Source organism: Pleurodeles waltl, chromosome 10 (genome assembly GCF_031143425.1).
Source record: "Pleurodeles waltl isolate 20211129_DDA chromosome 10, aPleWal1.hap1.20221129, whole genome shotgun sequence".
Taxonomy (NCBI): Eukaryota; Metazoa; Chordata; class Amphibia; order Caudata; family Salamandridae; genus Pleurodeles; species Pleurodeles waltl.
In genome coordinates this window covers 895,156,530-895,171,391 of record NC_090449.1, presented here as the reverse complement: position 1 = coordinate 895,171,391, position 14,862 = coordinate 895,156,530, and the positions used below count along the sequence as shown (strand labels likewise).

The 14,862-nt window shown below is 42.3% G+C and overlaps 1 protein-coding gene across 2 annotated transcripts in view; it reads left to right on the top strand.

Moving 5' to 3' along the window:
- Positions 1–14,862, top strand: part of PEX1 (peroxisomal biogenesis factor 1) — a 729,162-nt gene that overhangs the window by 262,240 nt on the left and 452,060 nt on the right. For both annotated transcript variants that reach the window (XM_069211642.1, XM_069211643.1), the window contains exon 11: positions 6,398–6,494. In XM_069211642.1, coding sequence (XP_069067743.1) covers positions 6,398–6,494 — 97 coding nt within the window. The remainder of the gene's footprint in view (positions 1–6,397; positions 6,495–14,862) is intronic.

The following is a 14,862-nucleotide window of genomic DNA, read 5'->3' as shown; positions in this document are numbered from 1 at the left end:
TTGAGAGAGCATAACTACTGGGGTCCTGATTAGCAGGATCTCAGTAGACACAGTCAAACACACTGACAAACAGGCCAGAAGTGGGAATAACCAAGCTAGAAAGAGGCTACTTTCCTACACATAGGCGAACTGAACCCTATTGCATTTACCAATGCTTGGCTTCTTTAAAAAAAAAAATATATATATATGTTTGTAAATAGTTATCTTAAATATGTGCAACTATTTATAACAAATGCCTTGAAAAAAATACTGTATTTGTTGCAGTAAAGAAACCAGCACAATCTTTAAACATTGAAAAGTATACTTTTTAAATGAACAATAAAAGTGTGTAGTGCAAAATCTGTAATTTCTTTTTATATGTTGCCATTGTCAATAAAACTAAAAGAAAACTTAGTGTGTTTCTTTCACTTATATTACACAACTGATTAAATGCTCAGTCACACATTTTACAGTTATTCTTTGTTTATCTTATCAATAAACAATAACTAAAAACACCTTTTCATATATTTTTCTTATTTCGTTTTTTTAGATTTACGAAAACAGTGCTTACGCTGGCCTTGCTTGGTTTTTCGTCCACCTTTTCCCTATTCTTCCCATAGCTGCACCAATTTCAAGCCTACATATCAAGTACATGTATTTTTATCATAGTATTACCCCCAATTACCTAATCTCCCCACTTTATAATAAAACAAGTGACAACACAATATATTGCCTTTCTTAGGAAACAAGTCCTTAGTGCATGGACTGGATGTGCTCTTGCGTGCAAGAGATTGTATACAACAAGGGGCCTATATCCTGCCCATTGCTTACCATTCATTGGCAATATTCTCCTAATTGGACTGAGCATGCTGGCTTCACTTCTCATAAATCCTCGGAAGAATGGACCAAGTACAGGTTGCTTCATCTTGATTTAGGGTCCTTCCGCTGCCAGCACTGTGATTAAAGTACTGTTTTTCTTTTTTTTCTCTTTTTCCTTCCTTCCTATTGTGTTGCTTCCTTTTTTTATTTTTTCTTTCAGTCATGTTGCTTTGTGTTGCTTCTTGCCTCCTATAACCAAGCAGCCTCATGACAATTGTGAAGCTTCTGTGAAAAAGGACAGGATCCAATGAGCAATCTTGCTGGACCTGGTTCATATAATCTACCAAAACTGCCATGCTATATAAGCTACACTCTCTCACTTACGTGTGGCTGTAGCCCACTAATAACTAATTGGAACAATGTCAATATTCAGTCCACTCCGTACTTTAAAAAGCTCTTTCTTTTCACAGGCAATCCGTACTACCTACTATAGGAATCAAATGCACATTCTGATTCTAAGAAATTTACAAACTCTAGTCTAGTTCTTGTGTAAAATACTGCTCTTAATAGTTAATTATTTGCTCACTCTTGGGGTATTGGCATCATTGGGAAAAGATCTCCGGCTAAGAGCCCCCCTACGGAGGTGCCCGTCAGACATTGCAGCGCTGGTCTGACGAGGAGCATATCCGATGATGAAATATGACACCCAGTTGGGTGTGTGAGGACTCTTGCTCCTAAAATTAGGACTCCACTGTGTTTTTTCTGTTACTTCTTTATGGAACAGTGTATCATGTTTTATGTTGCCAAGCATGTCATGCACATCTTGCCCAACTCAATTTATACACTCCATTCATTTAAGCTACATAGTCTGTTCTTATACCTTGGTAGTGATCAAGAATAATTATGTCTCCAAAACTCAGAACATCCCACTCCTTCCAGATCAAACATGTTTTACAATTGTGCATGCTGGAGTTAGTTTCAACATTTGTTTTTGGTCAAACTTTCCTTAACAAGTTTTTTTGTGGTACAGGCACAGCAGAACACTGATCATAGAGCCAGAAGCTTGTCAGGGCTTCCACAACACATCCAAAATTGTCCGCCCCACCACTGCATGATCCATGTGCAGCCATAATTTGTCTGGCTCTTTAAGAGACCACTCAGACACTAAGCAGAGTTGTGCCACTCTATAGTAAATTTGGACATCCGGCAGCGCTAGGTCCCCTGACTGCCTCGGAAGGGTTAATAAACTGTGGGAGAGCTGTGCCCTACCACACAAACCTCGTTATCAGCGTACGGAGGTCTATGAAAAAATCTTTATGCACCTCAATTCGGAGTCCCTGAAACAGATATAAGATGCTTGGAAGTACTGTCACCTTGATCGCTTTTATGCGACCCATTCAGGTGAGGTTCATCAAAGCCTCGCATTTAAAATCTGTCTTCAGGTGTCAAAGCAGAGGAGGATAATTTGCTTTGTATAAGTTCTCCACTTTAGAGGTGAGCTTAACCCCCAAGGAGGTAACCTCTTTCTTGGTCCATTTGAATGGGAACTGGGAGGCAAGGCTCTCCATTTCCGGTAAGGGAATCGTCAGATTGAGCAACTAGGACATTTGGATATTGACGCGAAATCCTGACATGTTTTCATATTCCTTGAGTTCATTTTGAAGTGCTGGAAGTGAGGTGTGGGGAGAGGTGAGGGCAAGCAGGACTTTGTGCACAAATAGGGAGATCTTATCCTCATCATAGCAAAGTGGATCCATTGAATGTAGGGACTGGCCTTGATCTTAGCAACCAATGGTTGTGTGCTGAGCTCAAAAAGCAAGAGGTATAGAGGGCAGCCCTGCCTAATCCCCCTTGTCGGCACAAACAGTTCTGAAGCTGTACTATTTAAAATGATCTCTGATTGGGTTGGGAGTAGTTGGCCATTATCATAGTGATTAACTGTTCACCAAACCAACGCAATGTTATTGTGAGTTTGGCACCCTTTAATAACTACTGACTGGTCAATTCAGTCATAACATTTTCCAATCAGGTGGCCTAGATTTTGGTGTAAAGTTTAGTGTCCAAATTGAGAAGGGCAATTGGCCTGTAAGAGGTGCAGAACTCTGGCCCCTTTTATTTGGGGTGGGGTGGGGGTATGGCCATACCCCCACCCTCTTATTTTGGAAAATAAATCTTCCCTGGTCTCTGGTGGGTTTTCTGCCCCCTTCCCCCCAGATGGGCCTTCAAAAATAGGGCGATCTGCCCTTTAGGGGGGCAGAGAGGGCAAACATTAAAGGGGCCCCCATGGGGAGCGACCCTTGCCTAATGGGTCGCTCCCCATATATTAAAAATAATAAACAAAAATATATATATATATCCCTGGTGTCTAGGGGATTCTGCAATTGCAGGAGGCTCAAGGTCACTTTTCACAGGTTCAGGGTTCATTAAAGTCTATTTCCAAATCCAAAATGAGATTATGGGGTGAAAAACTCTGTGTCAGGAACTTCAGCAGTGGCAGCCTAACTGTCCTTTGCAAAGAGCTAGTCATCAAAGCGGGGCCCTATCTCCTCATTTCTTGTGTAATTTCCTTCCCTTCTTCTGCTGGTGCCACATATTGGCAGTGCAGCCATCTCTGGATCTCCCTAGGGATGTTACCCTCTTTCTCGGGGTGTCCGACAATTCTCCAGTGATTCCCAACAATGTAGCTGTGGCATCGAAGTCAACACAGCGATGCTGTTTGTTGTCAAGCTTGAAGGCGAAGCCAAAAGTAAAAGTCCATCTATATTTAACGTTCTTGAACCGGAGGGCATCTGTGAGTAGACAGCACTGGAGTCTGCCAGCCAGGGTAGCCGGCTCAACATCTTGATACAAGGAGCAGGCTGCTCCTTGAAAACTCGGAGTTCTGTTTCTGGGCTTTTTGGAGGATCAATACACTTGACCTTAAAGAAACTGACCTTGGCTAGGACATCTCTAGGGCTTTTCCTGTCCCCAGGTGACTGCTGTCCTACTCTGTGCACCCTCTCCAGTTGCACCAGCAGATGGTCCTTGCCGAGTACCTCCGAGAATTGCCCAAATAGGAAGGCCTCAAGATCAGGGCCCTCCCTGCCCTCCTCCAAAGCCCTGCACCCATATGTTGTCCCGATGGGAATGGTTCTCCAAGTCTTCACACTTATGGAGCATGGATTCTGTTTGGGAATAAAGAAGGTTTAGTTCTCTGTCCACCGGCGTTCCAGTTGGTCTCCAGGTCTAATGTATGTGTGCCCACTGAGTCTATATCCGACTGAAAGGTGACAATGCGGGAATTGACCTCATCCTTAAATGTCTCAAAGGAAGCTTTGTCTGCCTTGAGTTCCTCCCTCAATTTGACTTTGAATTCATGTAAAGAGGTAAGTAGGTCCTCCTTTGTTAACGCCATTGGTTCTCTCATTCTCCCAGTGAGAGATCAACGTGGCTTCTACGGGGGCAAAATAGCTCGTCATCTTATTAGGCTGTGTCTTCTTACGCAACATACAGGCTGGCCAGTTGCTGGAGCTGTAGGATGTAGAGCAGCCGTCACAGCTCATCCAGGCAGTTTGATGCAGAGCGCATGGAGCTTCCTCACAAAGCCTTATGTCTCCAACCTGTGGTATTTAAATAAATAAAAATTCTGAGATTTGTTCTAGGGGGCAGCTGTAGGTGACCATACGTTGCTATGCCCAGGGCCCTGCAAGGATCCAACCGTAGTGCCCATCAATCCTCAAGTGTAAGCTTCCCCAGACATCCAGGCTGTCCTCCATGTGGCTCTTGTGCAGGTCAGTCTGCTGTCTTCGCCGCAGCACAGCTGCATACTGCAACCTCCATCGTTCCTTAACTTTACGCCTGCCAATAAGCGGCCGCCCAAGTTGGTTCCTTGGTTAGCCCCGCATTGTCTCTAAATCTGCCTGACCTGTTCAGGCCCTGGGCACCATCTTAAGGTCAGGCAACCCAAAGTGAGCCTTCCTTATCACTTATGCCATACATCGGGCTCAGTCACAGTGGTATCAGAGTCTCCCAGTCCAAATATGGGCAAACATGGACCTTTGCCTCTTTGCGTGGGAGCTCTCCGTTAGTCCTGAATCTGAGAGGTGGTGTTCCTCTCTGCTACTCTGCTGATGGATGACTATGCTGTCGAGAGGAGCACGCATTCGGCATGTCCCACGGTCACCAAACATGCAGGGTAATGCCCTTCCTTCTGGCAGCTGCAATACGCAGGTCAACACCACGGGCTTCTTTCCAGTCTTGTTCACCCCGATCAATACAGCACTCTCATGCTGCCATGTTGTTTTGAGGCCTCCCGGTGTCCGTGCTCGTCCTCAGCTGATTGCGGGACGCACATTGCAGGGCCCTAGGAGCTTCACTGAGGGTGTCTCTACAGTCTGCTGGCTTTCTGCTCTCCCAATAAATTCATTCATACAGTGGACGGCATCAGATAACAGATGTTCCACTGAGTATTAAGTGGAGCCACAGTGGATCACTTCCACCCAGCCATGATGGCTGGCCACACCCTCGAACATTTTCTTTTACAGTTTAGGATCCAATAAATGTATTTACTGACTGCCAGATTATTTTGGAAAACAAATGTGAACAACGCTGTTTTTAGTTAACTAACACAGAAGTAAAGTTGCAAAATAAAAAAGAATAAAGCAATGAAATAAAGGAACAGTGTGGATGCAATTCCCCTGATGCCCTGATCATCAGCTGCAGTCAGTAATCGATTAATAGTAGAGGTCCCTCATAGATAACAGTAACCCTGACATTGAAGTGGCATCTCTTGTACTCTGAGGTCTTATTATTATTGTAAAGGTGCAATTATTCTCATTGTAAAGGTGCAATACTCGTCTAACATGAAGGAGTATACAAAATAATGCATATCCAACCTTCCATATCATCACATCACAGATATGCTGTAGACAGATGGCTAGTCTTCCCTTGTTTCAGAACCATCTGTGATGCTAACTGTTGAAAGTTAACTATGAGTTTTGGGTAATTTTGAAGAACCACATTCCTGCCAGCTTTCCCAGCAACTTGTGATTGAGACGCATCTTCTGAACCAAAAATAACTTTGTCCTGGTATACTTATACAAATTAGTAAACAAAGATGCGTAACTTACACACCTACTAATTGGCAAATGGGTTTTCAGTTTGCAGTACAACCTGTTTCTAAACAGGTTATATTGCAAGTTGTTCACTCAAAGGGGTGCACAAAGCAACCCACCTCATGAATATTAATAAAGCTTTTTGCAGTTTTTGACCCCTTGTGATTGGCTGTGAACATATGGGGGGAAGCACCCTGCAATGAACATCAGACCATAATCCTTGCATTTACATTCCCGAATGGGAAACATTTTGTCTGAAATGTATTTTTGTACACTAAAAAAAGCTGTTTTGTACTTTCAGACTGAGATTTGGCAAATTGCAGGGCTATGCTACAGCTATAGGGCTTTCTACTTCATGCCCTTTGTATTTTGAGTGAGAAATGTCTTGTGGTATCTAGGTGCTCTAACCTATTGTGAAGCACTAAAGTATCTAAAAAATCAGCTGTTAAGAATTATATTTTTGTGTTTTAGAAAATATATGTTCCATTAAAGACATTCTCTTGTAGGGAAGTGGAAAATCAACATTATCAAAGGCACTTTGCAAAGAAGCATTCGATAACCTTGAAGCCCATGTTGAAGAAATTGATTGCAAATCATTAAAAGGTAAGAACTCATGCTGCAATGATCACCTCTTGTTTTGATCTAGACCATATTCATTACCTAAGTGACTCTATTTCTGAGCTTTAAAGTGACCGTATAACATATTACATGAGTGTGAATAACAGCGTTGTTGTCTTCTTACTTTTCAAAATAATAGTTTTGTCATTTATATTGCAATATACATATACTCATCTTCAGTGTATACTCTGAATACTTTTATGTATTCACATTGCAACATGCATCTCCAAATTGTTCTGTCCCTATTGCTATACATTGTTTCATTGCCCATCACCCTTCTTACCCAAAAGTGTCAAATTTGTGTTTGTTGAACCTCTTAGAATGCAAGTTTTGCTGATTATCCACATTAATAAAAAGAAATCCAAGTGGCATAATTATCAAGTTCATTTGGTAATCTTGAATGTCCTTCATATGTACATGATCCCAGGCAAATGTTAGTACTGTGGCAAACATATGGTGTACATCAGTATTCAAAGTTAAAGCTTTCTGCCTAATTGTAACATCAGTTTCCTCATCGAGTGTCATTAAAGTATGTTTTATCTATCAGTACCGTACAACAAGAGAGGGAACCCTGTAACCCTAACCTGACCTGGGTACTACAACATGCAAAAACAAAAGCGGTCAACAAGTTGGGAAAAATTCAAACACTACTTTAAAAGACCAGTGCTAAATACTGTCCTCATGGGTCAATTACTTTCCCTTATTTATTTTGATTACTTTAATACAGGGAGTGCAGAATTATTAGGCAAATGAGTATTTTGACCACATCATCCTCTTTATGCATGTTGTCTTACTCCAAGCTGTATAGGCTCGAAAGCCTACTACCAATTAAGCATATTAGGTGATGTGCATCTCTGTAATGAGAAGGGGTGTGGTCTAATGACATCAACACCCTATATCAGGTGTGCATAATTATTAGGCAACTTCCTTTCCTTTGGCAAAATGGGTCAAAAGAAGGACTTGACAGGCTCAGAAAAGTCAAAAATAGTGAGATATCTTGCAGAGGGATGCAGCACTCTTAAAATTGCAAAGCTTCTGAAGCGTGATCATCGAACAATCAAGCGTTTCATTGAAAATAGTCAACAGGGTCGCAAGAAGCGTGTGGAAAAACCAAGGCGCAAAATAACTGCCCATGAACTGAGAAAAGTCAAGCGTGCAGCTGCCACGATGCCACTTGCCACCAGTTTGGCCCTATTTCAGAGCTGCAACATCACTGGAGTGCCCAAAAGCACAAGGTGTGCAATACTCAGAGACATGGCCAAGGTAAGAAAGGCTGAAAGACGACCACCACTGAACAAGACACACAAGCTGAAACGTCAAGACTGGGCCAAGAAATATCTCAAGACTGATTTCTCTAAGGTTTTATGGACTGATGAAATGAGAGTGAGTCTTGATGGGCCAGATGGATGGGCCCGTGGCTGGATTGGTAAAGGGCAGAGAGCTCCAGTCCGACTCAGACGCCAGCAAGGTGGAGGTGGAGTACTGGTTTGGGCTGGTATCATCAAAGATGAGCTTGTGGGGCCTTTTCGGGTTGAGGATGGAGTCAAGCTCAACTCCCAGTCCTACTGCCAGTTCCTGGAAGACACCTTCTTCAAGCAGTGGTACAGGAAGAAGTCTGCATCCTTCAAGAAAAACATGGTTTTCATGCAGGACAATGCTCCATCACACGCGTCCAAGTACTCCACAGCGTGGCTGGCAAGAAAGGGTATAAAAGAAGGAAATCTAATGACATGGCCTCCTTGTTCACCTGATCTGAACCCCATTGAGAACCTGTGGTCCATCATCAAATGTGAGATTTACAAGGAGGGAAAACAGTACACCTCTCTGAACAGTGTCTGGGAGGCTGTGGTTGCTGCTGCACGCAATGTTTGACGGTGAACAGATCAAAACACTGACAGAATCCATGGATGGCAGGCTTTTGAGTGTCCTTGCAAAGAAAGGTGGCTATATTGGTCACTGATTTGTTTTTGTTTTGTTTTTGAATGTCAGAAATGTATATTTGTGAATGTTGAGATGTTATATTGGTTTCACTGGTAATAATAAATAATTGAAATGGGTATATATTTTTTTTTGTTAAGTTGCCTAATAATTATGCACAGTAATAGTCACCTGCACACACAGATATCCCCCTAACATAGCTAAAACTAAAAACAAACTAAAAACTACTTCCAAAAATATTCAGCTTTGATATTAATGAGTTTTTTGGGTTCATTGAGAACATGGTTGTTGTTCAATAATAAAATTAATCCTCAAAAATACAACTTGCCTAATAATTCTGCACTCCCTGTACAAGGTCAGCAGTGGCTTATCGGTGAATTATATACAACACAATTATATACATAACATCACAGTTACCTACTTACATATACACAAACAATTATAGCAAAAACAAATCTAAACGTTGGCAAAATGTCAGAGGAGGGTTATGCCCAGCAACATTTCTTTCATTGTGGTTACTATTGCAAGTTTGTGATTGTAATCCACTTGATTGCGATGATTGAAGGTTCAGATGCAACCAACTGACAAATACCTATTTATTTTTTAAGGGTATTTTGTAGTGCATATTAAATTTCTTGTCGGAGTCAATTAACTTAAAGACCATAATCTCGCAAAAAATGTGTCCACGCGTTTCGGCCTCTTCAGTCAGGGCCTCATCAGGACTATCAGGGGGCAATGATGCCTCTTTTTCTGTTGGAATTAATAATGCTTGAGAGTCACCGCGTATATTGCAATGTCAAAACTTTGTTATGCAGGGAAGCACACACCCTCAATACCAGAAACCTCGGTAGGGGACGACTGAACCTTGTTGCTGCACCATCAAGGTTGCAGCGGTATACAGCTTGTGAGCGTACGGGCGTCTCGGGGGAACGAATTCCGTCTTTTAAGAAACACTGACTAGCGTCTCCACTGAACCGATGTCAATATCTATCAATACCTTCAGAGTTCTTAAGGCGTCTATTAAAGCTTATGGAATTAATTTGATAATTATATCCATTGCCTTTCTTTTTCAATAATGTGAAATGATGGTTGTTGAGCTGGCCAGAATTTAATAACTGGTGCATTGTGCCGGGGTGGAGGATGTGCATGCCCATTTTCAGCGTCTAAATGTCTATACATTTTACTGGATTGTAAATGCTTTGTGTATATCTGCAGTCCTCATTTAAGGGAGTGGCTTATCATCCTGCAGCAAATCTTTTCAGCTATAGTTGGCACACATTAAGGATTATCTGATGTAACATACGTCTGCTATTAATTTTTTGATAATTCCCTGATGTTTGCAGAATCCTTCTGAGTGCGCTTCCGATGATCTTTGTGTTCAAAGCTGCATGCTGTGAATCCTCTACTTTTTTTCTTTCCCACATGTTGCATACATGTTAATAGACCTAATTCATGCATGAGGCTCCCACATTTTTAAGCCAAAAATGGCTTTATTTTAGCTGTCTCCTGCCTACAATTGTCTCTGCTTCAATAGAAGCCAATGGGGAATGTAAATTTTTCAAAGTTTTCCCACTTTTCAGTGTTATAATGTTGGCATGTATGCTTTTGATTGTTGGCCTTGTTTGCAAATTTGTTATAGAATATCAATTGTTTCATCTCCTCAAACGGAATAGTATTTTTTTATATATATATATAACTTTTATAGTGCTAATATTAGCTTCTCTTGTATTTAGTCCTCCTGACAATCCCATAAGCAAGATAATAGAATGCTTATTTTCCTCGTCGTCATGTCTCTCATATACACTTTACCACCTACCAGACACTGCTCCTAAATTGTCGTTGTCCCCCTCTGTGCAATCTGAACGTTTTTCAGTACCATGATGTTGATTGTCATCAAGGAATAATAAGCTTCACCCCTTGTTGTACTTGTGTACGCTCAACTATTTAGGTCTAGTGATAACGCACTAATCATTTTTTTCTACTTTTGTAGTGTTTACTTGCAAATAGAGCGTTGTTTAGGACTATAATAAAGAATTGCAATACTAACGAATCCCTCCGACTCCTGCATCTAGTGCATTGTGTTATAGGGATTTATTTGCCTCCCTTGCTTCTGACATGTCAGGTGTAAGTATTTCAGTTTCTGTTTTCGTATAATCTCTTCATCTACACCAGAGGGGTTTGTTTCTCTTTTGCCCGCCAGTACTGCCATTTCATTAAATCTTCTGTGTTTTCTCCCTTTCAATTCCGTTTGGTGTGTTTACTTCTGTGTATTCACAGTTGACTCTGTGTTGCGTGCCAGACTTGTCTATTTTCATGGGAAATCCAAATTACTCAGTACTGTGTCATAAATCAGTTCTGAATAGAGAGCATAAAGCATTAAGGTCATCTTGTGCATTCAGTAGAACTCCACAATAGGTGTTTTATGCTAGCCCTTTTCTGTGGTTGATTATTGTTAAACGTTTCTGTGTCTTACTGCCCCTTACAAAAACCTTCATTCCTTATTTAATTTGGATCAAAGGGTCATTGGACTCTATCGTTTAAGCAAACATAATTAATGTAGTTGATGTGCTACTGCAATTTTTTTTAACATTTCAGGTTTAATATAGGACTGTGAATATGTGTCTCCTAGTAAATCAAAGGCATCCAGAGTTATTGGAAGAGGGCTCCTCATCCACTATTGTTCATGCCACAGTTCATCTTAGGTGTCCTAGCTCCATCTAGGTGTAGTATTCACCTACCTACCCAGCCAGCATTGGGATTTCAGAGATGTATTAAATTGGGTAAATATCGGTGACATCAAATTTGTAAACCTGCATGTGCATTGTTGACTTTAGGGAATTTGGTTCATCTCACAAGCATCCAAATCTTTTTCCATAGTTGGTAATGAGGTTGCCCTGTATCATCTCAGTTAACCATTTATTCAAGTCAATGCCAAGGTATTTCATGTTTTCTGGCACCCATTCAAGTTTTTAATGTAAGGATGAGTCCTTGTTAGTTTGGATACCGAAATTACTTCGCACAGTGTCTTGTTTGACTAGCACTTTGTAAACGAATATGAATTCGATTTCTTCAGTTTGACAATGACATCAAGGTATTCTGTACACAATAAAGATGCTATGTCCACGTCGTAGGTTCCTTACCCTTTAACTTGATGGTCTGTTTGGTAGTAAATGCGCTCTTTCTCTCTTACGATACGTTTGATACAGCGAGTCTCACGCTATCCCTAGATAGGTGTGCCTTGCTGCCTTCTCAGTTTTGGACCCATGGATCACTTAGGAGCCTGTTAACAAGGACTTTGCAAGATTTAATATGGGCATTCTCACGAGGGAAGTTAATTTGTAATTGCTGCATTGTTGATGAGAATGTAAGTCCTTTTTGAATACTTATTTGCTTTGTTTTTACATTAATGGCCTGATTATGGGGTTTAAACTGAATTGGACGTATTTTAGTCCTTTTTATTGCCATCATCAAAAGCAACATAAAGGCTATACCAAAACCTGATAAGTCTTGCAACACCCATTTAATATGAGCTTGCTCTAAAAGTTTATCTAAATTATTAATGACCCCAAGTTAAGCCTACTCCACTCACACCCTGCCTTTTAGATCTTCAGTCTGGTATTCAGAGCAGATCTGTGCTGGCACCACACATTTGCAACATTCGCTGCATGTCTTCACTCCCTCACAAAGCAATGCCACTGATGAATCCAGAAGAGCCATCTCTATTGGGAGGCCTTCTTTCTCACCATCCATTTTAGTCTTGGGCTTATTCATGTTCAGAAGTTTCCCATCAATGGAGATTACCTTTTTTCTGCAGTTTCCACAATGGTCCACATTGTAGTTCCTTAAGCACCACCAAAATTTGTGATACCCTAGATGGGTTTCCTCCTGAGTCATGCCTCACTCCACTTTTCTCCATGTTCTTGTTTGGCATGTGTGATCTCTGTCGCGCAGTGCAGAAAACTCCCTTATCTGACATCTGGCCTTTTGTTTCCTTGGGGGTTTCTCCCTATATTTCGAGAGTGCAAGCTTGCATGACCAGCAGAGCCATAATGAAGAAAAGATGGAATACTCTCAAACGAATGCAGCTAATCTAAATACATAATGACAGTTCATTTGTGCAGGCTGTAGTTCCTGGACTGCATAGCCTATGCCCAGAAGGCACAGCAAGCAGATGAGTCAGGTTCCCTGCTCACACTCTGGGAAAGGCCAGTAGTCCGCGTCCAGATTCCTGCAGAAACCTAGTCCAGGCCTAACATAAGCTCAGAGCCACCTCTACTCACAGCTCTCACATAAACAAGGTAGGTGGAAAGCCAGGCTACTTTGTTTCTTTCCTTATGGTGTGGCAACTGCAAGTCTTGGTATATAAGCAATCAGATGCAACATCTGCTCCGTGCTTCATTTGTCTCTGTAGGTGCTCACCGTATGCACCTGCAGGGGATACAGAAGTAAGAGCTTTACTTGAGCTCCAAGGGTGTACATCCAGACAGTCTGGCTGGCTACTTCCTCCTTATTTATTTGAATAATTCTGTTGCATTCCAGTGCTGTGTAACACACCTGCAGCTCATTATTAGTTTGCTGGGACAATTTTGTTTCTTTTTTCCTAGCTTTTCTTTGGCATTACTATATAAATACGTTATACAATTAGAGGAACTAGCATTATTGGATGGTCAGTGTCACTATTTGGCCCCAAGGTAATGCAGCTCCTGCATCCTTGGTCAGAGAATGCACCAACTTCTTTGCACTAATTATGACTGACCTTACGAACTGATTCCTGTTAACAGGTTTCATATCCAAAACATTCATCTACGTTCTGCTGTGTAAACTCTTTCCATTTGCGATGTTTATTAGCTACTGGCGGTCGCCGCTAGGTAGTTAAAGTTATGACCTAGTTTCTATTGAAAAAAAATCATTTTTTGAATTGGCTATATCTTTGGCACAGTTTAACTAATCTTCATTAAATAAAAAAAAAAAACATGTGCCCAATAATCTTGATGTGCATGGTAAGTTTAGGGGTGATCCGTCAAGCAGGAGACAAAGGGTGGGGGAAGGAGCGGGGGGGCGGGGGGGCAGAAAAAAAAAAAAATTACCATTTTAATTCCCATAGAGTTTTTAGACACAACTACAGCCTGAACTGCTGGATGGAATGAAACCAAAATTGACAGAAAACTAGTTCTTGGCACATAAATAGTGCTTTTTGTTATTTAGTGTAGTTTTTTAAATAATAAAAATAAAAAATGTGTATTTGTAGATCAGGAGTACTTGCAAATACTCCTGATCTCATGCAGAGATCTGATTGGCTGCCAACACTTCAACCAGGAAGTGTTGGCAGCCATTTTGAAACTCTGCTTCAGCTGAGTCTCAAAAAGAAACGTAAAAAAAGAAAAGGTGGCAGGGTACATTTACCCTACCCCCCTAGCCTTGGTGCAGCTGCCCCCCGGGACACCCCCATGGCTCAATTTTTTTATTTTTTTTGAACATATCACAGCAAAAATTGTGGCAGATCTGCAAATTTCACCGTGACTCAAAAAAAAAAAAAGACTCCTGCGTTTCTTTCTTTTGTTGCCCCCCCCCCAACCCGTGAGCCCGATCATGGGGGCATTTGGGGGGTGCATGGGGCCCCCTTCTGAGGGCTTTCAGGAGACCCAGGGCCGTCACTTCCCTGGTGCTGAAACTTAATAGTATGCGGGGGCTGCACGGCCCCCGGTGCCCAGGGACCGCCCCCTCCCTGGGAGCAAAATACTTTAAGAAAAATAGGGGGCCCTGGAGAGTGTCAACTCCCAGAGGCTAACTTTTGATTGTATACGGAGCCCGCCCCCCAGCCTCGGGGGCTGCCACCTCCCTGGGGCAAAATTTACATGGAGGGGGGCCACGCGGCCTCCCTTGTAGAGCCATGCATGGCTCTGGGGACTGCCCCCACCGCCGACTCTTGCTACCCCCTGGGGTGGCCATCCTTAGGAGGTAGCTGTTTGCTTTTGCTTAGTGGTAGCTGACAGCTTCCGCCTGGCAAAACCAAACATAACTCTGCTTTCAGCAAGCGGGAGCAGACAAACAACTCCCGCTTGCTGAAAGGGTAGTTCTCATCTCTTTCCCTGCATGCAAACATGCGTGCAGGGAAAGAGATAAAAACATTGCTCCCGCAAGCAGGGAGCTACTATTTAAAGCAGGTCCCTGCTTGCAGGAGCAATGCTGGCTCCTGCAGGAGATGGGAGATGGCTGGGACCGTGGGGGCCTTGAGGCTCCCTGGGCGGTCCCAATAGGTTTACACTGGGTGCCCTGGGAACCCAGGAACATGTGGCCAGGCCCCTTGGATGGGGTCCTCAGGGCCAAAATCTGCCTAGCGAGGCAGAGCCATGTGGCCTCCCTCCATTTTGAATAAAAGTATTTTGCCCCGGGGAGGTCGTGGTCGTCCCTTGAG